This window comes from Mytilus edulis, chromosome 12 (genome assembly GCF_963676685.1).
Source record: "Mytilus edulis chromosome 12, xbMytEdul2.2, whole genome shotgun sequence".
In the NCBI taxonomy this organism is placed as follows: Eukaryota; Metazoa; Mollusca; class Bivalvia; order Mytilida; family Mytilidae; genus Mytilus; species Mytilus edulis.
The window spans coordinates 2352160-2376554 of record NC_092355.1 but is presented as its reverse complement, the minus strand read 5'-3'; the positions used below and the strand labels follow the sequence as shown (position 1 = coordinate 2376554).

At 33.3% G+C, this 24395-nt stretch overlaps 1 protein-coding gene and 1 long non-coding RNA gene across 3 annotated transcripts; one reads left to right on the top strand and one right to left on the bottom strand.

The window, feature by feature from the left end:
• The first annotated feature begins 904 nt into the window (after nucleotides 1-904).
• Nucleotides 905-8626, top strand: LOC139499427 (uncharacterized). 2 transcript variants are annotated; one of them, XM_071288104.1, is made up of 8 exons: nucleotides 905-1472; nucleotides 3790-4235; nucleotides 5028-5604; nucleotides 5968-6151; nucleotides 6685-6930; nucleotides 7303-7474; nucleotides 7890-8041; nucleotides 8442-8626. In XM_071288104.1, exons 1-8 carry the CDS (start codon nucleotides 1326-1328, stop codon nucleotides 8624-8626), a joined length of 2109 nt encoding a protein of 702 aa, XP_071144205.1. In that variant the 5' UTR covers nucleotides 905-1325. The 2 variants fall into 2 exon arrangements, with proteins under 2 accessions (XP_071144205.1, XP_071144207.1); XM_071288106.1 differs by lacking the exon at nucleotides 905-1472 and adding an exon at nucleotides 1680-1762.
• Nucleotides 8238-10301, bottom strand: LOC139499428 (uncharacterized). The gene is made up of 2 exons (XR_011658189.1): nucleotides 9701-10301; nucleotides 8238-9090 (listed from the first exon to the last, which is right to left on the bottom strand). It is a non-coding gene; the product is annotated as an uncharacterized lncRNA (long non-coding RNA).
• Nucleotides 10302-24395: the final 14094 nt, after the last annotated feature.

Sequence of the window (24395 nt, the reverse complement as noted above, 5' to 3'; positions counted from 1 at the left end):
TTTGTTAATTTTACAACAAAAAGAAAGACAGCTTTTACGTTTTTTCTAACATTTAGTAGTGTCATTGAAAAGTCAATCATGACTATAAATCCAGAAAGTAACAAAATAACTGTAAACATAATACTGTGGATTCATTATTATTCGTTGGATACTAATTTTCGTGGATTTCGTGGGTACAAGTGTACCACGAAATTAAACGTTCAACGAATGACATATTTTATATAGGCTTGTAATCAGACATCCGCAAAACCACGAAATTAAATATTCACGAACATGCAGGTTTTCCTTAATCCACGAAAATTGGTACCCACGAAAATAAATGAATCCACAGTATTTAACCATGCTAGACTTTCGTCATGAGAAACAGTGTATCAATTGACCATAACTGCATAATGTGCAAACAAAACCATCGTCAAACTCCGGTCAACCTTCAATTATGTCACAGTAACAACATTTTCAAAATTGGAAAAGGATTTATTAGCCGAATCGTATATTGAGCGTCTGGCGCAAAAAACAAAATTTCGACTGTTGTTATAAGGATGAGTTTATCTGTAACCAATCGGTCGATGCTAACATAAGTGGAGTTTTTATTCCTCGAGAGTATCACCAGCCTAGTGTTAAGGACTTCTGTGTTGACATGAATTATCATTGCTATGGTTATAATTAAAAATCAACTGTTAACAAAACTTTGAATTTTTGAAATCGTAAGGCTTGAAATGTAATCACATCAGGAATATGTTACCCTAGCTGTATTCGGCAAAACTTTTACGAAAATTTGGTCCTCAATGCTCTTCAACTTCGTTCTTTATTTGGCGTCTTAAAGGAGATGTGACATGATTTTTTTTTTTTTTTTTTTTTGTAAATAAATATTTATTTATACATAATTACCCCATAAAAAACATCGAAAGATATATAATTATCGTTTAAATGGATAAATTATGAATTCAAATATATCGATCTGTCGACCTACTAATTATGCATATTTCAATCCCGGAAGTCACTCAGAACGAGGCTGTGACGTCAGTGGTTACATCAATCATATTTGACTGACGGGTGTATATACATAATTAGCGCTATTTCATTTCCGAATATCTTAAAGAAAAATACATGACAGTGATTAAAAATGGTTCTGTGTGCTGCCAGTGGGTGCAACAATAGACATAAGAAGGACAACTTAATTAGTTTTTTTTCGTTTTCCAATTAACCCGCAAACCAGGAAGGCGTGGACACATTATTGTAAGAGATGGGACTTCCTACCAGGCGCTAGTCATAGACTTTGTTCCGCCCATTTTACAAATTCATGTTACGATCGTGACCCAGAAGTAATGAAGAACCTCGAGGGATGTCCTACCATGAAGCCAAAACTCCGTCCAAATGCAGTACCTGACATTCCATTGACGCAACCAACAACAGCTGAGCCAAAGCCACCTTTACCTAAGCGTGGAGCTTTTGAGAAGCGGAGAAAAGCTGAGGTAAATATATATTTTTTTTTATCTTCGCAAATATTTTATTGCATCCCCTTTTAATAATATATATTTTTTTAATAATTTCAATATCCAAATAAATATAGCTAAGTGTTGAAAATTTAGTATCGTGTACCTCCTTAGTGTACCTCACTACCTGTTCACGTGTGCAGGTGTGTACATCGAACCATAAAGTTACATCGATCAGAAGTTACAGGTATGCGGCACACTTTATCCCCAATACTTGGTTACCTTTTGAAGTTGAAAGCTACAGGTGTCATGCCCCAGGGTGGTGATAGGTAATACATAGGTAATACGCAATATTGCGTAACATGCGGCGAATCTGTGTACATCAATGATCACCGGCGGGATGCACAGGTGAGGTTGGAAAATAGACTCGAGAAAATGTTACAGACACATATTACGCAATGCATATCTGTTTTACCTGTAGGAATAATCATTTCCCGACTGTCGGTTAATCAACAGGGTTTTACAGAATAGAGAAAAACGGACTGAAAGTGCGGCTTAAAAAAAGGGGGGTGGGAGGATAGGAAATAATGGGTTGCTGAATTTTACGTTGTAATGAATGGAGTATAATAAGCAAACTAATTAGACAAAAAAGAATTAATTTTTAAAGTAAAAATTAAAAATGTCAAAGCCTGTCTGTCCCTATAACTAAAACATAACCTGCAGTACATAGATTCTAATAAATATTAGGCAGGTGTAAAAAGTGTATTGTAATTCATTTTCTATTATTTACCCTAATTATTTGATTTATTTATCATATGGAAAGTCATTTTATTTCTTAATAAAAAAAAATGTGAAGAGATGCTATGATAGAAAGTTGATGCAAGGTTATTGAGGTGAAATATGCAAAAGGTGACTTAAATGAGAAACAAATATTTTGGCTAGTGTATGTATTCAAGTCTTTATATTGCACAAGACATGAAGCTGAATAATATAGTTTTAATAATGCAAATAAATCCAATTGATACAGACCTGGGAGTAATAGATAAAGTATAAGTATAGACTGAAGATATACACATTATAACAATTCAGCAAAAAACAAAAATCAGTACTTATTGAAAATGTTCATCAGGATGATTAAAGAGGGGACAAAGACATGAATTTATTTTATTGTATTAAAATTTCATTAAATATTACTTTTAAATTTCCCCTGTTATATGTCATACTTATTACACATTTATTGTGAGCTGCTTCAGTAATTCAAATTTCACACCAACATACTTGGTTTGGTCAGAGACATGTCTCTGGTTAGGTGATAGGTAATTTATTACCTGTCTTTTTCTCTTATTTAATGCAATTTAATTACCTGTTCAACTCCAACATTTTTAAGAAATATATTTTGATAATAGAGATATATATATATATGGTGAAGTAATTGATATAAAAGTAATGAAATTTCTACACAGATCATTATATATACATTCTAAATTTTAAAATGTGCATTTAATTTCATATTGTGTTTATACAGTACATGTATGAGGGGGGGGGGGGGGGTCTGTTATTCTGTAAACATTTTCACCCCTTTTTTCTCAAATCTTAAAAAAAATTAACACCTTTTTTCTCTAAATTTTCATTTTTTTTGCCCTTTATTCTCTAATCTTCATTTTTTAGAGGCATTATTCTATAATCATTTTACACCATCCAAACCCTCATGTATGTATGTAGTGTGGCTATAATAAACTTTAAACTTGAAGTGTACACTAAAAATTCAAATTATTAAATTAATATATAAGAACCAAATAATTGGTGGTAAACAGGGAGATATCCAGCCATTTTCGAAAAAAAAAGGGGGGGTGGGGGGGGGGGGGGGGCGGCAACTTTATGTCCCCATTCAAATATATTGATCGTCCCCATAAAAGAAGGGGGGGGTCTAAACCCTCCCCCTGGATCCGCCACTGAAATTTTGATTGCTACTCAGACAACTATCCATGAAAGCTCAAATTAAAGGGATTTAAGAAGTAATATGTATATTTCTCTATGTTTTTGATTTCATTATAATTGTAATTTTAGACCATTTAATTATTCAGAAATGCAATTGACCATCATAGGCTGATCCAGGGGGGGGGGCCTTTTGTGGAAAAATTTGGTTAATTATATAGGGAATCACTGAAGCATTTGTGACTGGACTGGAGCAAGTGCAACTCTCCCCCCCTTTGTAGGTGTCAGTGGGACCCCTTAGGAAAATTTCTGGATCCTCCACTGACCATGATTGACCATTGTTGGACCACTTGTTTTTTATATCTCTTTCATAGTAAAGTTGTGTAAAACTAAATAAACAACAAATATTTATTCTTTGCAGATCCTACAGCTTGCATATGACAACTATGAACGAGAGACGGAATGTGTACAACTCCAAGTACCAGACAGTACCACAACACCAGAACCAGAACCAGAACCAGAGCTGCCAACCTCCAATGTTACAGAGAACAATACATCCAAAGTTACCATGGTTACACAGACTACTCCACCACCATCACCAAAAGTAGTAAAACACAAGAAAAGCCAATCCTACCTCCGTCCACAGCAACGTACCAGGAAACATCAAACAGATCTTAAGATAACACAACCTTCAGCAACATACAGTACAATTGCTACACAGACTGATGATGACATTACAAAATGTACATGTGCCAGTACTCTACCTACAACAACTCACACCACTTCAGCCCAAAACTCTGATGACGATGAGGTTTCCAGCCATGCAGATAGTGATGAGGACTACCAACCCTCAGATGATGATCAGAGGTATGTAGTACTATATGTATAATTATTTTTTTGAAATAGAATATATATAAATTGATCAACCTGTTTAAAAAACAGACTCTGTAATCCGCTTCCAGTCTCTTTGAAACATTCGTCAATTCCATTCTCAATTTTTAAAACTTTATATACTTATATTAATTCAATATGTATATATAAAAGAAGATTAGGTATGATTGCCCATGAGACAACTCCCCACAATAGACCAAAATGAAATCAAAATTAACAACTATCTATAGATCACATATGGCCTTCAACAATAAGCAAAGCCTCTAATGCACAGTCAGCTACAAAAGGCCTAGAAATGACAATTCAAATAAGAAAACTAACACATGTTTTTAAAAACTAAATCCTTAAAACAAAATATAAATAAAAATCGCTGAAAGAAAGATGCTATACTGAGGACAAGAAATAGTAAATTTTGATTCATTTTGTATGTAGGTTGAAATTTAACATGTAAAATGAACATAGATAAAAGAAGAAGTTGTGTGAGTGCCAATGAGACAACTCTCCATCCAAATAACAATTTATAAAAGTAAACCATTATAGGTCAATGTACGGACTTCAACATCGAGCCTTGCCTCACACTGAACAACCAACTTTTAATGTATGTGCATTTGTCATTTCATACCTTATTGAACCAATTCATTTCTTTTACCAACAAAATGTAATTAATTTTCATCCAAAAATAAGGTCTTAAGACCATCCAGTGTGCAAGTATTTGCTGGAATTCATTTTAGTATCGCATGCAATGTAAAACTATATATTTTTTTTTAGTTCTGATGCTGACGCCGATGACATGAATGATGAACCCAAAAACTACCGTCTTAATGCAAAAGCAACCCCTGAAGAACAGAAGCAGTTCCTTGTAAACGAGTCAGCCCTAGCAGAGTTATTGTCCGTGTGCAGATATTGCAGCAGTGAAGCTGTTCCAGTGATTACAGTATCCAAGGGTACCCTGATTGAGACAAACTCTATCTGTGTAAATGGACATTTGTCCATCTGGAAAAGCCAGTCCAGCCACAACAGCCTGCCATGGAGCAACTTAATGACAGCTACAGCAATTATGTTAAGTGGATGCAACGCAACATCAGTTCTTAGAATGTTTGACCACCTAAATGTCCAGATGTTTTCTATGAGGACTTATAACAGACTACAGTCTTTTTATGTTTCACCAGCAGCTACCATGGCCTGGGATTCCGAACAGTCCAGTTTGCTACAGCAATTGAGAGGGTCTGATGTTATATTGGGAGGTGATGCAAGGTGTGATTCCCCGGGTTATTCTGCCAAGTATGGGTCGTACACCCTAATGGACCTACAGACAAAGAAAATCCTTGACTTCCAATTGATACAGGTAAAAATAGGCTTTTATCTTTAAAATGTGTACATAATTAAAAATTAACAGTAGTCTTGTAAAAACCAGAAGATGTGGATTAATTGCCAATGAGACAACTCTAAACCAGAGCAAAAAAAACATGGAGTTAATTATAAGTCAATGTACAGTGAGTCTTCAATAATGAGCAATACCCACACTGCTTAGTCAACAATGAGGGGGAAATACTATGAAAAAAACTAAATGAAATAAGTTTATATTTCTCTTTTGATTTTATAAATTTTTCTAGATGTTCTTATATACATGACGATGTATATTTAATTAGCTAGATAATTAGAAATTTATGTCTATTTGAGATAATATATATTTTATTTTGTTTTGTAGAGCAACGAGGTGAAAGGTTCAACGCACATGGAACTAGAGGGCTTGAAGCGTGCTCTGGGATTTCTCAAAGACTATGTCAATATTAAAGAAGTTGTGACAGACAGACACTCATCCATCAAGAAGTACATGAGGATCAGCGAGGGCGACAAAAAACATCTTTTTGATGTATGGCATGTAGCTAAAGGTAATTAAAATGTATATCTGTAAAAATCATTCCAAACTAAGGTTTTATCCATCAGATAGAAAAAAAATTTAAAGCTAATGCTAGATATAATATACCAAAAGCATAGAAAAAAATGATGACAGATTGACCCATCTAATAAAGTAATTCCAATTTCTTCGTTCATAAAAAGATTATGACCTTTAAATGGGGTATTGTCTTATATGATTAATTTCACTAAAGCATGCATAATTATAAAAAAGAAGATGTGGTATTATTGCAAGGACACAACTCTCCTCAAGAGACTAACGGGCTAAAAAATAAACAACAGTTCACAGTTAAGATAGCCTTCAGCAATAAGCAAATCACATACATGTAATGTCAGTTTCAACACAGGGTCCATAGTTATCCAAAGGATATGTGATGAATACAAAGTCTTGTTTTGTCACAAAAAAATAATTCATTTATGATTGTGAGCTGTTTACCCTAATTGTTAATGTTTATATTTTCATTTTGGACATAGTTTTTTATATTTTCTTTCTTATTTCCAATTACAGGTGTTTCTAAGAAGTTAGAAGCGGCAGCAAAAAAGAGTGGAGGCAAAGACATCCGTCCATGGATCAAATCCATTGTTAACCATATCTACTGGATTTCCTCTTCTTGTGGAATGGATGGGGATTTGAAGACAGCCAAGTGGTTGTCCATCATGAACCACATGTGCAACAAGCATGAAGGGCATTCTAGCATCTATCCAAAGTGCGACCATGGTGAATTATCACAAGACCGTCAATGGCTTGAAGAAGGTATTTATATTAAATTAAATGTACCGGGTATATATAGTATTTGTTTAGAAAGAAAGACATGTAAATGATGAATTTTAAGCAGACAAGCACAATATCCATGTCAGTTTATTGGACTAAATATTTTATACAGAATCAACACTTGAAACCTTAATGACAGATAATGAAAACACTAAAACAGTGTACTTATACCTTTATTTTCAGAAGCAAAGTTAGTAAGACACAGGTGCCTTTGTTATAATGAGACTAGTAACAGAGTTATTTCCCTTATCATTTCTAACAAGATTTGTCTCTCTTTGTTCCATTGATAATTCTGCAATTATTTTCAAGCTTAATATACATTTTTTTAAGGGTCATCTAAAATTGTTATTTCAGGTTCTGTGCCGTATAAGAGAATGAAAGCTGTTGTAGAGAGCAAATACCTTCTGACAGATGTACCAAAGTTATCTCCAGTATACCAGACCTATGCCTTGGAGGTTTTCCATTCTGTGGTTAACAACTTTGCACCAAAGAGCACCCACTTTTTCTACTCATCTATGCTTGCACGGTAAATATTTAATTTTATTTGCTGTGTGTAATTATGTCCCACCTACAACAGTAGAGGGGTATTATGTTTTATGGTCTGTCTGTCCGTCATGCTGCAGTTTAAATTTTTTTGTCAAGGCACTGATTTAAAAAATTAAAGTGAGAGTTTCATGTGAAAGTTTTTGGTCGAGGTAGTTTCTGATGAAGAGGTAGTCCAATTAACTTGAAACTTAGTACACCTTATCCGTATCGTATGATATTTCTATTTTAAATGCCAAATTACATTTTTACAGTCAATTGAACATGGGAAATGAAAGTGCGAGAGGGGCATCCATGTACTTTGGACACATTCTTGTTTATAATTTACTAATTTTACACCTAACAAAACTTTTATTTTTTCAACATATTGACTAATAAATGTTGTAAATCCCTTTCAGATTGTGTGTTGCAGCATTGCACTACAACGAGAACTGCAACAGAGATAGAGCTTTCACTAAAGATGGTCTGCAATGCTTCAGCATGATTTATCCCAAAGCAAAGAAAGGCAAAGAAGCTGTTGTTAAATCCAGACCTTCACCAGCTACTTATGGTATGTATTAAAATCCAACTTGTGGTTAAAAAAAAAGATAAGAAGTTGTTTGATTGCAAAAGAAACTATCCATCAAAACTAATATGAAGTGTATGTTATCACTACAGATAACCTTACGGTCTTCAACAATGAGGAAAACTATACTGTATGATAAGCTTTAAAAAGGCACTGACATCAAAATATCATTCATATAAAACAATTTAACAGACATTTGTATGGTATGCAACAAAGAGCTAACATAGTTTTTAACCAAGTAATCACAGCTTGTACATGCTTTGCTATAGGATGTCAGTTAAAAACTTGATGCATCAATTCATTTTTATTTAGTAAAAATTAAGAATAACATTGTAATACTTGCAGTGCACAAAATTTGAAAATAATATTGACTATTTTTTTGTAGATTATGTTCTGCTGATCAAGCAAGCTGTGGTGTCCAGAAGGGAACATGACTGCTCATCCTATTCAAATGCTGCAGGGGATGTAAAGATACTTCAAAACCATTTTCCGGTCAGTTTGACACAGACATTCGAGCCATTCCAAAAGGCAGACCTCATTGCAAGACACAGGTCCCGCTTTCAGAGATAGAGGAAAATTATTAAGAACAGTTTAATGTTTGTACGATATGCAGTGGATGATCATTGTAAACTTTTACATGTGAATAATATTCATGAGTTTTGAAAAATGCAGGCTTTTTTCATGTTATTTATTGTGAAGAAATATCAACCTTGATTTCTTATTTCGCAATAAAAAAAATGGTATAAGGTACACTTTTATTATTTAAATTATTCTTAAAAACTGTTGATCTACTGTGCAAGGAAAAAAAGTCAATGTTTTTATTAATACAAGTGTTTCATTTAAAATAAATAGTTACAAAAAGTCCTCCAAACTTAATTCATACAACTGCATATTTGAAGCCACAGTATTCTTCAGACGGGAAACTGTCTCTGATTTTTTTCACAACACATGCAGGCAAGATCTTTCTGTTGTGACGTCCAAGGCGATGCCATATCCACTGAACAAATCTCCTATATGCCATAAACCTATATTTCCTACAAAGCAAAACATCAATTATATTCATGTACAACTTTCAGTACCATACTTTTAACTGATGTAAATATATTTACAAACATACAATGAAAGTTATAATGAAAAATTTCTTATTGATCTTTTTTTTATTTTCGAAAGACCAAAACATTTTAAATCTGTTGTACCTGTCATTTTGTGTTGTATTTAGGTTAAAAAGAAATATTTAGGATTGATAAATATTACCTAAGGTGTACTGCCATGTATATATTTGCTACTTATGTACATGATGTATATTATTATGACACGAAAGAACTTGGGCCTTTCTACATGTTCAATATGCTTTGAAATATATTATGTATAAACAAATTGTTTCTGTGATATTTGAATTATGAATTTATCTGTGATATTTGAATTATGAATTTATCTGTGATATTAAATTATTATTGAATTCATCTGTTAGTTTCTTTATTGAATTGTCAATGATTGTACTAACTCTGTACAATTAAAAATATTGAAGTCACTTAAGTATTGTCTCGAAAACAGTGAATGAACCTGGATTCAATAAAACAATAATTGATTTGAAATTGATCCAACATGAACATGAACCTAGCCTACTACTATTTCAAAACTTACTCATTGATGGGTTCATTGTCGTCAAATGGACCAACATGCTCCATGTATGCATACATGCTGACTTGTAACACATGACGGTTTAAGCAGTTGGCAATAAAGACCTCATGTTCTGTGATGCAGTTTAAGTCATCTGGTTGCATTAAATAGCTTACAGCTGATATGTCTGAACAGCATACACATTCATCTGCTGTTGTCATGGAATTGCAGTTTCCACAATCACACCTATAACATGAAAAAAAAAACTTATTTATGTGAAACCAGCAGTACAAAATACACAATATAGAAAATATAAAACAAGAGTAGGTTTCACAAATAAACTTTTGGCCACGGTTGATCATAAGCAAGTGCAGGCCAAACCATGGGTAAAGATGGGAGGGGGCAACTGTGTGTCCCCATTCAAAATTATGAATTGATTGTGGAGGTATATTTATATATCTTGAATTAAACTCTATAAAAAAATATCATAAATGTGGTGAATGTCTTGTTCATATATACTATGCTCATCAAATATATATGGACATTTTTTTTCTTTTCATTGCCAAAATTGTATTACTGTCTCTAGTGACTGGTTTACTCATATACTTCAGGTGGTCTGTTTATACAATATAATGTTGGACAATTTTTTCTTCCCCCCCTGTCCATTTATTATATTTGACAGTTCGTAATTCTTTATATAAATGAACCATACAATATTGCAAAAGGGCAATGAAAATGTCACATTTTCCACACAAATTTGATTCAAATTATAACTCCATTGCCTTTAAGTGATATCTTTTTTGCAACTATTAATTTACCAGATGATCAACTAAAATATGGATGTATTTCGCCTCATTTTTTCTTGTAGTTTAATCTCAAATTTCGTGCGACAAAAAAATTCCATAATTGCTGGAAAAATGTTTGGTTTATATATGAAAAACGGTATGTCATACAGACAACAGCCAACAGCCCGTATCTCGTACTAGAGACAAAAAATACAACAGATGCAACTAAGTTTGCCTCATATTTTGACTTGCATTTATTAATTAACAATGAAGGTCGGTTAAAAACAAAAACTTTACGACAAATGAGAGGATGTCAGCTACCCAATTGTATGAACTTTCCATTTATATACTGCGCCTGCATACGGAGTATATATCTCCCAATTAAAACGATATTACTGGGCTTGTATTATCTATCATGATGTCCTTGATAAAAGATTGCTACTTTCAAGGCAGCTATTAAACCAAGAGCGCAACATGGTGAAGATGAAATATTTCCTTAGTAAATTTTGCGGACGCCATCTCGTGTTGGTTGACCGTTATAGAATAATCGTTTTACAGATGATATCGGATATGTTCCTTATTTCGTAACTACAATGCCATTCCGTTTTCACGAATGTGACTTACCGAACTAAAATTGAGAATGGAAATGGGGAATGTGTCAAAGAGACAACAGCAGAAGGTCACCAACAGGTCTTCAATGACGCGAGAAATTCCCGCACCCGGAAACGTCCTTCAGCAGGCACCAAACAAATATATACTATTTCAGTGATAATAAACGCCATAATAAACTCCAAATTGTACACAAGAAACTAAAAATAAATATAATACAAGACTAACAAAGGCCAGAGGCTCTTGACTTGAGACAGGCGCAAAAATGTTTACTATTTACTGAAATTGTTAATAACGTAAGTAACACGACGGATGCAACATTCGGATCAGGACCTGCTGACCCTTCCGGAGCACCTGAGATGACCCCCAATTTTTGGTGGGGTTCGTGTTGCTAAGTGTTTAGTTTTCTATGTGTGTCTTCTGTAATATTTTTTGTCTGTTTGTCTTTTTATTTTTTACCATGGCGTTGTCAGTTTATTTTCAATCTATGAGTTTGAATTTCCCTCTAGGGTCTTTTGCCCCTCTCCTGTATATTTTGACATTTATTTTCTCGTCATCCTTTTGTACATTTTGTATATGTCATCATCCAAAAAAAGAATTTTCAGAATGAAATTTGTGTCTAATCACACAACAAGTTCGACTTAAAAAATGACAACAACAGTAGTTAACTAATGGTAAATTCAATTGTATTAAAAATTGTAGTGACTTACGTTTCGTGAGAGGACTCTCAATCTTCAAATTCACTGTAACAGTATCTTCAATTTCTTCATCAATTTCTCCCGCAATATGTATATTTTGGACCAATAGAAGGATGGCTACTTTTAAAGTCAGGACACTTTTAAAAACACTTGGAGTGGCTCTCAATTCTATGAGGATGCGTTCGACCTTTTTGGCAATGACCTGTAATGTTTGCTTTTCAGATGAATCTGATTTGTTGTTATTTCCTGGTAGGATGTGTATTTCAGACGGAAGATTTGCAATAACTTTCTTTTCTTTGTCTTCAGTCAAACATGTTTGATTCACTTTGCTGGTGATGCATATTTCTTGAACAGCTGAAAAAAGATGAATTTACTAGGATGAACTACAACAACACAGACAGACCCACATTACCATAATAGTTACGACAAGGTATCCCGCAGTTAATCAAATCATATTAACTAAATAGGAAGGTATATGAAAATAATACACACTCTGTCAGTAGCTTGACCAACTGACATTTATCAGAAGGTTTAAATACTGTCACTACATATACACTTATAGGCATTACTAAATTTTATAACTCTTCGCCCAAAGACGTCTTTAGCTGTATTAATTGCATCTAACTGCTGATGATAAAACTAACTGTTTATCAAATTAGCCTTGCGCCATTAATTCTGATCCATTCACAACAAATAGTTATAAAGTCAATTGCCATTTAAAAGGGGTCGATATTTACAAAACATTAAATAAAATTGAAAATGGAAATGGGGAATTTGCCAAAGAGACAACAACCCGACCATAGAAAAAACAACAGCAGAAGGTCACCAACAGGTCTTCAATGTAGCGAGAAATTCCCGCACCCGGAGGCGTCCTTCAGCTGGCCCCTAAACAAATATATACTAGTTCAGTGATAATAAACGCCATACTAATTTTCAAATTGTACACAAGAAACTAAAATTAAAATAAAACAAGACTAACAAAGGCCAGAGGCTCCCGACTTGGGACAGGCGCAAAAATGCGGCGGGGTTAAACATGTTTGTGAGATCTCAACCCTCCCCCTATACATCTAGCCAATGTAGAAAAGTTAAAGTATATCAATACATACGACAGTACTGTATCACAAAAAAAGGAAAAACTTCATTTATAGCTGACACAACAAATGAATCAATCAGTTGTGTTTGAGTGTTTCGATTTTACCACTGAAGGAACTTTTCAAAAAAAAATTCGCGGACTTTAGAAGCACCTTTGGGTTTAATGGTTATCGAGTTTAAATTTGATTCCCCGAACTAACCGGTACGTTGTGGGATCTTTCTTTTAGATTCAGAAACCTATTCAATACATGTATGTGTTTGTCGTCTTGTTTCTGAACTGTATGTGAAATATTTCGTGATGATTGTCTATTATTTAACTTACCCATTAATATCCTGGTATTCTCCATCAAACTTACAAAATATGTGCTGTTGTCTTTGGCCACTTCATCTAGTTTGCCTGCTACGACATCTTGGGATCGTGACACCATTTGACAAACTCTGTTTTCGCTATCTAAAACCAATGTTAAAAAGAATTATTCATTGTTATTACATCAACAAATGGTTAAATAAATTTATTTTCATTTAAAATTGATATCCATCGATTTATAATAAATCTGTTCCAGATCGTATGAGTATTTGGACCGTACGCGTACGGTCTGGACCGTATGCGTACTTTTTCAAAATACTCATACGGTCGGACCGTACGCATACGGTCTGACTAATATTAAGAAGTTGGTCAAGTTTACTATATACAAATGCATATAACAGATCAACATAACTTAACTCTCAAATTAATATAAAAAGCTCAATTGTAATTGAAATAAAAACTTTACATTTTAACTATTTAAAAATTTAAATCTGTTAATCTCTTGTATTTATCTTGTCGACCAGTACATTGATTGAATTATGATCACTGTAATTGAAGATATTGGAAGTAAACATAATGTGGGAGGACAATTGTTTTGAAATATTTGGCAACTTTACAAAAAAATGAAATGCGAAGACCGGAACATGCATGAACTTCAAACATGTAAATGTAAAAATATACCGTTACTTGTGGTAGCAAGTGTTACATTGGGCGAGAGTACCACATTAGGATTCAGATATACAGTTAAACAAATATTTAATTTCAATTGTTCGTTTGTTCATTTTCTACATCTAGCTGTAATAATAACAATTTGTAAAACTACAAAAAAAGATTTTGATAAATGTTTGTTTAGATTTAACCCACACGATCCAATAACAGGTATGGTTAGCTCGTACAGGACCATACGCGTTTACTCATACGGTCCGACCGTACGCGTATGGTCGGACCGTACGAATATACGTATACGGTCCGGACCGTACGCGTACGGTCCAAATACTCATATGGTCTGGAACATATCCACAGTATTCAAATTTAAAAAAAACGCACACACCCTATGCGTGGCTCCTATTGGTTTTAAATCTATTTGGTTTTTCAAATTAACTCCTTTAGGAGGGTTCAAACATCCCACATATCCTTTGGGTAAAATACAGTTTCAATTGAATATCTGACCATACGAACAGGTTGATGGTGTTTGGAATTTTTAACCACCTTGACTAACTATTCAGCCCTTGCATGGCCAATAGGACATGATGCCACTGCTGGTGGAGTCTTTATTTCCAGATGGTATAACATTAGCGCATTAGTCAACACTTCTTTGTTGACATAAATTTCATTGTTATAGTCATAATTATAATTAAATATAAGTATGAAAAAAACTTTGAATTTTTGAAATTATTAGGCCTTTCGAACTCAGTCATAGACTTCCTTTAAGTTAGTTTTGTGTCTGTTTATTTAACGCATCAATGTAAATACAACGGAATTTGATGAGACTGTCATTAAAGTGAGAGGGTTAGCGCTATAGAACCAGGTTAATCCACCACTTTCTACATTTGAAAATGCCTGTACCAAGTCAGGAATATGACAGTTCTTGTCCATTCGTTTTTGATACGTTTTGTTATTTGATTTTGCCATGTGATTATGAACTTTCATAATTGATTTTCCTCGAAGTTCAGTATTTTTGTGATTTTACCTTTTAACTGTATTTGAACAAAAAACTTCAGATTGGTTTCTTTTGCTCCTGAACTTTGTCCTTCTTTTGCCTTTTTAATTTTTAATGATTCGAGCGTCACTTATGAATATTTTGTAGACGAATTGCGCGTATGGCTAAAATAATGCATTTCAATCCTGGTATCTCAGATATATTTTTTAAAGTATAGATATATACGTTTAATTAAAGATAGGGTTTTGTCATTGCTTTTGTGTAAACAGGTTACTAAAAATTAGGATGGCCTTTTGACATTTCATCCCTTCCACTATTGAATTGTAAATTATATTATAGCCTTCTTTTAACAATTATCATTTTTCTATAGAATTTTTAGCATATTTGAGTTTTAAAAAGTATTATATTTTAGAACTTTCAAACATGTCATCATCATCAATCGGTAAGGCATTTTACTGCTTACCTGACAGTTTTGCATCTATTTCATATTTTGTCCCGTTATTTTCAATTTTGATGCAGTTCTTCAGATCATCAGTTGTTTTCTTTAAAATATTAACAATAAATCTACTTTTTACAAATGATAACAATAAATGAACAAAGTAAAATACATTTAATTTTTTTTATTTTAGAAAAAAAAAATTGTAATATTATTTCATAGAATTTCGGTGAAGAAAAAGACTTTGTACTTCAATTTCTGTTCGTAAGATGCAAAATAACTAAATGATAAAACGCCATATCCAGTTTCATACAAAAAAGAATCGAAAAAAATATGCCCTAACCCTGACTTTCATTGCATATACACATTTTAATTACAAGTTGAAGCAAATCCCATTCGTTTTTTATAATTAGTGGGTTTTTTTAAAAAATAATTTGAACCTTTGAAATTGATATGGGAATGAAAATGGTGTTAATGAAAACATGATAAGATAACTTTAAATGATGGTTATCATCTGATATGCAATTATGGTCACGTATTTTTTTAACATGTTGTACTTAACAGGATTGCCTTTTATTATCGCAAAGTTTTAACTTTATTAGAGGCAAAGATTAATTCAGCACATTTTCAGAAAAAAACTCTAATTGAACAAAGTATAATAGGAAAAGAAAACAATTGTTGTATCACTCTAATAATCGTAGACAGTATTTTCTTTAATATTTTCTTAAGTTTTAAGTTTTTTCTTTTACATACTTTTTTACTTAAACATTCAGTATTTTTATTACTCTTGAATTTGGGGTTTTTCTTTTTTTTCATTTCTATAATGCAATGTCTAATACAAATATTGACGTATTGTACCTCAAGAGCAGTTTGTATTTCATTCATTATGTGTGCGGAAACTGTGGTGCTTAATTTATTATCCCTCAATGTTCTGATTTCTCTTTTAACTATTTTCTTGTATCGAAAAGGAACTGGGAACACTAACATATCATTCTCCAAAGAAATCCAAATGGTTTTCAATTCATTTATCGAATAAACCTGTGACGAAGGTTGATGACAGATAGCACTTCTGGTAGACATAATTGCCTTCAGTGAATTCTCTTCCTGTGTTGATAATGTTCTACTGTTCCACAGAAGGAAATTAAGATCACTTAAATCCAAATCTTCAACGGTTATACCTGGTCTGATGTCAAATCGGTCCAAACATTGATGTTTATCTATTTGTGCCGTTTGTTTGTACATTTTATGAAATATTTTATTGTCCATGATTCCATTGACAGAACAGCTATGTGGATTTCCCGAACAACATGGCCTACTTCTATGTTTCTCAAACTGGTGATAAAACTTGTGTTTGTTACTGTCAAGGTACTGCTCAGAGCAGATTGTGTTATTAAGTAAGAGTTTATTCTCTACGGCATTTCGCAATACATCAGCTCCTGTATCCACTAGACATTTAAATATACGTAAATGTTCATCAGATTCTGCGTTTTTCATAATATTTTGCGAAAACCTTCAAGATAAAAAATGATTTATCCAACTCTTGAAATTAAACTAGCACCGAAAAAAACAAACAAAACTTAAACGTGTACAACATCAAGTCAGAGTGAGTACTCGTAAGCCTCTTATGAATTTACTGACCAATGCAAGCTGTTTGTATGATAAATATGCGACCTGTTTAAGGTATGAATTCTGATAGTGATATGTTCACTGAATGTGATAAAGAAGTTGAAGAAACAAGTAAACTAACTCGGAAGTATTCCTTTTTTATTATACCATATTCAATCAGTGTGACTTCGTTACCCTGAGTTATATCATATCATGAGGTTTGACTGAGTGGCTTTTTTTTGTAATAAATTGTACTTGTGCTAACCGTGTTATTTGTGCTGTGCTATGTGTGTTTGGAAATTGTTCAGGCGTGTCTTGCGCAATACACATTGATACTTTTAACTGTTACTACGAAACGTTGTGACTTTTTTCTTTAAAAAATACATATTTGAGCTTGCTGTGTGGTTTCCGTTGGTCAAACTTGTTTTTGTTCATTATTTTGTCTATAAAAGACGTTGTCTTTTTTTGTTCTTTAACAAAAGGTTGGTAGTTTTACATTTTGTTCTGTCGGATCCGATTATAGCCGCCATGCAATATAATAGTTTTGCTTTATTTTGTGTTCTTAAGACTCAATTTGTTAAATGTCCCATAGGCATTATATTATAGCTACTACATGTACTACTATTGTATTGTTGCAAGAGGAACGCCATCCTTAGACACATTATGAAAGGCTAAACTAGGATCTTTATAGACAGACTATGTTTACTTATGTTTATATGCATATATGTATTCCTCTTGTTATCAATATTGATATCTTTATAAGCGATTCATTTTAAATTTATAAAAAAATAATTAAGATATAAAAATATTTGAACATAACCGTACTTATTTACATTATCAAGATCAATTGCAATAAAAGCAGTATTATAACAACTGATTTAAACATTTCCAATCTCCTCGTGTTTGATAATTTTCATCATTTCTAAAACTACTGGTAGACTGTGTTATTACAAATAGTAAAAGTGGGAAAAAAATAAAAAATACTGAACCGAAAATTCAAAACGGAAGTCCCTAACTATTTGCAAAATCAAAAGCTAAAACACATCAAACGGATGGATAACAACTGTCATATTTCTTACTTGGTACAGTTATATGTTATAACCTCATTCATATTGTTTTGTTTTCTAATTTTACAGGTTTTGATATATTCTGCCTGTAGGGATATATTTATCAGGGCAGAAACCATACATATCATAGTTAAAAACATTAACAATTAGTCTTTCACCGGTCTCAAACGATACAGATCGGCCGGTCATATAATAATGCACTGTTGTTAAAATATTTTACCTGATGAAAATTTATATCAAGTGTAAATAATGTGTCAGGTATCATATTATAAGTAGTTAAAATATCTTCCTTTCACCGTTCGTCTCGTATAGAAATTGAACGGAAAACTTTAACAAAATATCTAATAAATGTATAATATTTTTATCGAAAGGTTTTATTTAATTACTAAAATTTTGACAATACACTATTAAATACAGAAATAATGAAGTGACGAGAAACATTTCAAAACAGGTATAATATTGCTATATTTCGATAGATGGCAAAATTTAAAGGATTTAAAATTGTTTCTTCAAGGGTCATTCTTAATGTTTAAAACAGCAACATGGATCTGAAATTGTACGTTCCATGAATCAAAATGCAGACAATTCTTGACGAAGAATACATGATAATAATTCTTCAACTAAAACATACAACAACATAACGAAACAGAAATCTGACGTAAGAAAATTGAGCCAATCATCAGTCGGGGTAAAACCTTCCACATATCAAATGTTTTGTAAAACACCTAGTACATGTTATAAAATAAACATGCTCATTACAAATATATGTGAGAAGTGGCAATTGTTGCTTAGAAAGGAATAAACAATGAGTGTCTTAGATATCTTACTTAAAGCATAAGAAACAAATCAATCCTTTTATAACAGTCATTATATTTAATTAATATGCATGTAGATTTTTTCTAAGATAACCTACGCATAGTAGATAGCTCAAAGTCATTCAGCCGAATTGAAAAATATAAGAAATACACATTTTTTTTTTATAACAAAGTTTGATCAAATATTGATAAAAAGAAAGCCAATGATTTGCTAAACATGTTTTCGTAGGACATTTTAAAACAGGTCTTGTCATTAAGTAATGAAGGAAAATGAAAAACAACGAAAAGCACAAAACAAACTTTTTAAACAATACGAATGCATCAGTAAAACTAATTGTCCGAAAAAAAAAATAATTTTGTTTATATTTGTACACTTACGTATATCAAAACGTAATGAATAGTTACTCCATGGTAACTTGTGTTCAATTTGTACACAAATTGACACACCTTTCAAATAATCGGAAGTTTTTAAATGTATATAGGATTATTCGACAGGTAGACAGGTAATTTTTTTCGACATTTGTTAACAATTGAATAATTTCAAATATAAACATATTCGTATTTAAAGTCAAATTAATTGATAAGTTTTGTAAGTAATTTATAAAAAAAGAGATGGAGATATATCTTGACACCTTGTACTCGATTGTTGGCCTACATGTATGTAAAATTGCATATCGTAGTCCGTATTTCATCAAAACAACGGTGTTCATGATATATATTTTGGAAATGACAACTGGTAATTTCGAAAAACAAAATATAGGGATAGCATTATGTTTGTACAATTGGGAAATTGACAAGAATGACATTTAGAATTTTTTATAAATTACTTGTTTTCTAATTTATCTATCATTTCTGCATTTACATTGATTATATGTTGGAGTATCAACTACGAATGTTATCATTATTTTTTTCTCTAGCACAAACTGGTCAAAAGGATTAAGATAAATAATTTATTTATTGTTGACACGCGGTTGGAATGTTTTACCTTATACGTAGTTCAACAATACAATTAAGGTGTTAAGTCTGATACTTTAAATAGTCAACAGACATTTTCTTTTACATCATAGTTCGTCCTGAGTGTAAGGAGAATATAAAACGATAACTCCATTACTCCGTTTTTTTTTATCATAAGTGTTGGCGAAAAGACATTTTTAATCCATGCAATGTTTGAAATGAAAATAAATACAGCAAACATTGAATTACAAAAAAGGTAAGAAGAGGTGTTGATTCGCTATGTCTTGCTAGACGCAATTTTGCTATATCAATGCGGGGTTATATATTTATATGAATAAATGTATTTATAGTCATTATTCAGTCACCTTATGTCAATTATTTTATTTTAACTTTAAAGATCGTAATTCACCTTAAATGAATTGTTATTTGAATGTTTGATATGGCATAACCTCATCGTGAGTTGACACGCTTATTATATGAAGTTATGTCCTTTAATTGAGAAGGAAATTGGCAATTGTAAATTACAAGTCATACAAGGATATTAAACACTAAAATAAAATTTATGATTCTTAACAAAATATACATACTAGTATCTACAATAGTTATCGAAGGTACCAGGATTAAAAAGGAGGGAACAAAATTCCCAGAGGGACGTTAAAACTAGTATGTAAAAAATAAACTGACAACGCCGTGATTAAAAAATAAAAGACAAGTATTGTCTGACCAATATTAAACATATTCATACCTTCGAATGACATCACAAAATAAGTCTCTCTCGTTTTAACAATCACACCTTTGTTTCAACTCAAAGTGTTGATATTGTCTGTAAAGCGGAGGTAAATCATATTCATTTCAACAGATGGAAAGAAATGGCAAGAAATAATGTTTGAAAACAAGGGGAAAAATCATTCACACATGCAGATTTCTCTGCAAGAGGTACTATTAAATAGTTAGTTATCAACTGAACAAGGATTATAATTTAATACGCCAGACTCGTGTATCGTCTACATAAGACTCACCAGTGACGCTCAGATCAAAATAGTTATAAAGGAAAACAAGTACAAAGTTGAAGAGCCTTGAGAACCTAAAATTCCAAAAAATTGTGCCAAATACGGCTAAGGAAATTATTTTCCTGGGATAAGAAAATTCTCAGTTTTTCGAAAAATTCACGGTTTTGTTACAGGAAATTTATAAAAACAAAATGACCATATAATTGATATTCATGTCAACACCGAAGTGCTGACTACAGGTCGGTGATACCCTCGGGGACGAAACTTCCTACAGCAGTGGCATCGACCCAGTGGTGTAATTAGTTAATAAAAGGTACCAGGATAATAATTTACGGGTGCCACATGTGGACCAGGATCTACTAACCCTTCCGGAGCACCTGAGATCACCCCTAGTTTTTAGAGGGTTCGTATTGCTTATTCTTTAGTTTTCTATGTTGTGTCACGTGTACTTTTATTTGTTTGTCTGTCTTTTTTCATATTTAGCCATGGCGTTGTCAGTTTATTTTCGATTTTTGAGTTTGTCTGGCCTTCTGGTATCTTTCGTCACTCTTTTATCGTCCCTGGGTCGATGTCTCTGCTGGTGGACATTTTGTCCCCGAGGACATCATCCGCCCAGTAGCAAAATTACAATTGCATGACATTACGAAGACCAAACTGGATACTGACTCGGTCGTCGTCCAGTATTAAAAGGTCCGAAACATACGTCGCCATGGGCACGGTGTCGTCTGATACAGCAGGTGTTCCCTCATCACCAGACATGACTTATGTCTCAAATATGACTCATTCAGATCATCATACTAGTGATAATAGCAATATTTCACATATACAGCCATGTTCAGTTCTCCTTAAAGGCATTTTGGATTTTTGATAACACTATAGCGTTTCGAAATGTGAGATCAAAGGCTGCAAACCTTTTGAAGTTTTAATAACAGATGGTGAATTCACTAGTATTTTTCCAATAAGTCACATTTTACCAGAAGTTACGATGATCTGAATTGTAAATCGATAAAAGAGGGTTGAAAGATACCAAAGGGACAGTCAAACTCATAAATCTAAAACAAACTGACAACGCCATGGCTAAAAATGAAAAAAACAAACAGAAAAACAATAGTACACATGACACAACATAGAAAACTAAAGAATAAACAACACGAACCCCACCAAAAAATAGGGGTGATCTCAGGTGCTCCGGAAGGGTAAGCAGATCCTGCTCCACATGTGGCACCCGTCGTGTTGCTTGTGTGATTACAAATCCGGTAAATAGTTTAATTCGGTAGGTCACATTCATGAAAGGGAAGGGGATTGTAGTTACGACGTAAGGAACATATCCGATATCATTTGTGAAACGGTTATTCCATAACGGTCAACCAACTTGTGATGGCGTCCGTAAAATTTACGAAGGGATGATTTCAACTTCACCGTTTGGAACTCTTGGTTTAATAGCTTCCTTGTGAGCAGTAACCCTCTATCAAGAAAATCATGATAGGAAATGCAAACACGGGAATATCGTATCAATGGGGAGATATATACCCCGTATGCAGGTGCTGCTGGAATGTTGCTACTTAGAAATGGAAAGTTCACAATTGGAAAGCTGAAATCATCTCTTTTGTCGTAAAGTTTTGTTTTCAACCGACCCTCATTGTCAATTTCTAGATGTAAGTCAAGATATGAAGCCGACTTAACTGTATCTGTAGTATCCTTTATCTCCAATTCGATGGGATAGATGCGTTCCACATAGTCACCAAATTTTGAATTGTTTAGTGAAAGAACGTCATCTATATAGCGTAAAGTAGAGTTAAAGGATATTTCTAACTTCTTATCTTTCTTCCTAAGAAGTTCCTGCATTAAGTCAGCCTCATAATAATAAAGAAACAAGTCGGCAAGTAGAGGGGCACAGTTTGTTCCCATTGGGATGCCGACAGTCTGTTGAAAAACACGTCCTCCGAACGTTACAAATATGTTGTCAATCAAGAAATCACACATCTTGATAATATCGGTTTCAGAGAATTTTTTGTTTGAGTGATTCTTTACAAAGTATGATTTATCCCTCCCTAAGACAAGATACTTGTATCTACGTTGGCCATTCTTTTTATGAAGCAAAGTAATACCAACTCTTTCAATTTGTCTTTTAGTTTGGAATGTGGAATACTTGTGTACAGAGTAGAAAAGTCAAATGTTTTAATACTGTTACAAGATGAAAGAGAGTTAGATTGTATGTACTCTGAAAGATGTTTGGAATTTTTAAGTATCAACATCTGATTCACGCCACCTCTAGAATAGGCAGTTTCACAATAACTTTGAAGCCCGTCTTTGATTGCTGATAAAACAGATGTTAATAATTTAGAAAGAGGTTTCGTGGAGCACTTGGACGACCCTGCAATATACCGTTGTTTGTAAGGACACTTATGTAGTTTAGGTATCCAATACAGTGATGGAAGATCCAGTTCTTCATCTTTGGTTGAAATACCAAAGGAACAAAGAACAGACCTATGATTATCCAGGATTTCCTCTTTGGTAAGTGTCGTGAGGGTATATGTTGAGTTTCCAAGTGTATTGTCTATACCTAATTCGTTTATCAAGCAATTAATGTAGTGACTTTTACAGACAAAAACGATGTAATTTGGGGCTTTGTCTGCGGGGACAACAACATATTTATCATGGAGGTCGGATAAGTGTTTAGCAACATTTGGGTCTTTAAAGATTGACGTAGCATGGGCATTGATGGACCCATTCAGTTTCTTAATTCTGATTTGTATTAACGACCTCACTGCCTTAATCCATTCGGATAGAGTGTCTACGTCTCCTTTTTCACGTTTAGCCCATTGCCAGGCATAATCCTCGAGTCCATCAAAATTTTAAAGTTGTATTTCCAATTGATGGATTTAGGCTCACGATATTTCGGACCTTTCGATAACACATTTCGTAGAGAAGTGTTATTAACAATGTTAAGATCACCGGTAGTAACGTGGCCAGAAGGATTATATGTGAATTAGGAACTAGCACAAGTGCAATCAGGAGGTTTAGACTTGAAGTCGTCAATATCGAGATGCCGCAAAACGCGTTTGTAATTGAAAATTTTAGTTGCAATAGGTTTGGTATAGGTATAAGAAATTATTGGTACAGACTGGTCTTTGAAATAAGGAGGTATTTTCGATTGAACTAATTTCTGATGAAGTATATTGCCTAGGTTGACGCCATCGAGACCTTTGTTGGCAAAGGAAAGATTTAGAAAAGATCTTTTCTCTTTTTCATCTTTTCCAATGCGAACTGGCTTGAAAAGTCTGTGACTTGCAATGTCAGAAATTATAGCTTGAAGTTTGTATTGGTTTGAAGGAGGGTTTGTAACAGTGGATTCCAAACATAAATTTAACAGAGAATGAAGTTTTGAAAGGGGTAATAAATAAAGTTTCGTGCGAATGTGATGAATACCTAACGGCTTTTGTATCAATGACAGCAAGTCATTAATAGAGACATCATGCAGAGAAGGTGATATATAATGACGATGACCATGACTGCGTCTACGTCGAGGAGTCGAGTCGTCAACGGATTACAATGCAACCTTTGCTGATTGGCATACGTTGGTGAAACGAAAGGAAGGCTACACAAACGTATGTGCGGTCACAGATCAGACATTAACCTCAATGCAAATGACATTTCTTACCAGCATTTAATCAACTGATC

Coding starts and splice junctions, on each gene's coding strand:
- LOC139499427 (XM_071288104.1), top strand. CDS start 1,326: ATGAAGAACCTCGAGGGATGTCCTACCATGAAGCCAAAACTCCGTCCA. Junction 1,473..3,789: donor AGAAGCGGAGAAAAGCTGAG/GTAAATATATAT, acceptor TATTCTTTGCAG/ATCCTACAGCTTGCATATGA. Junction 4,236..5,027: donor CCCTCAGATGATGATCAGAG/GTATGTAGTACT, acceptor ATTTTTTTTTAG/TTCTGATGCTGACGCCGATG.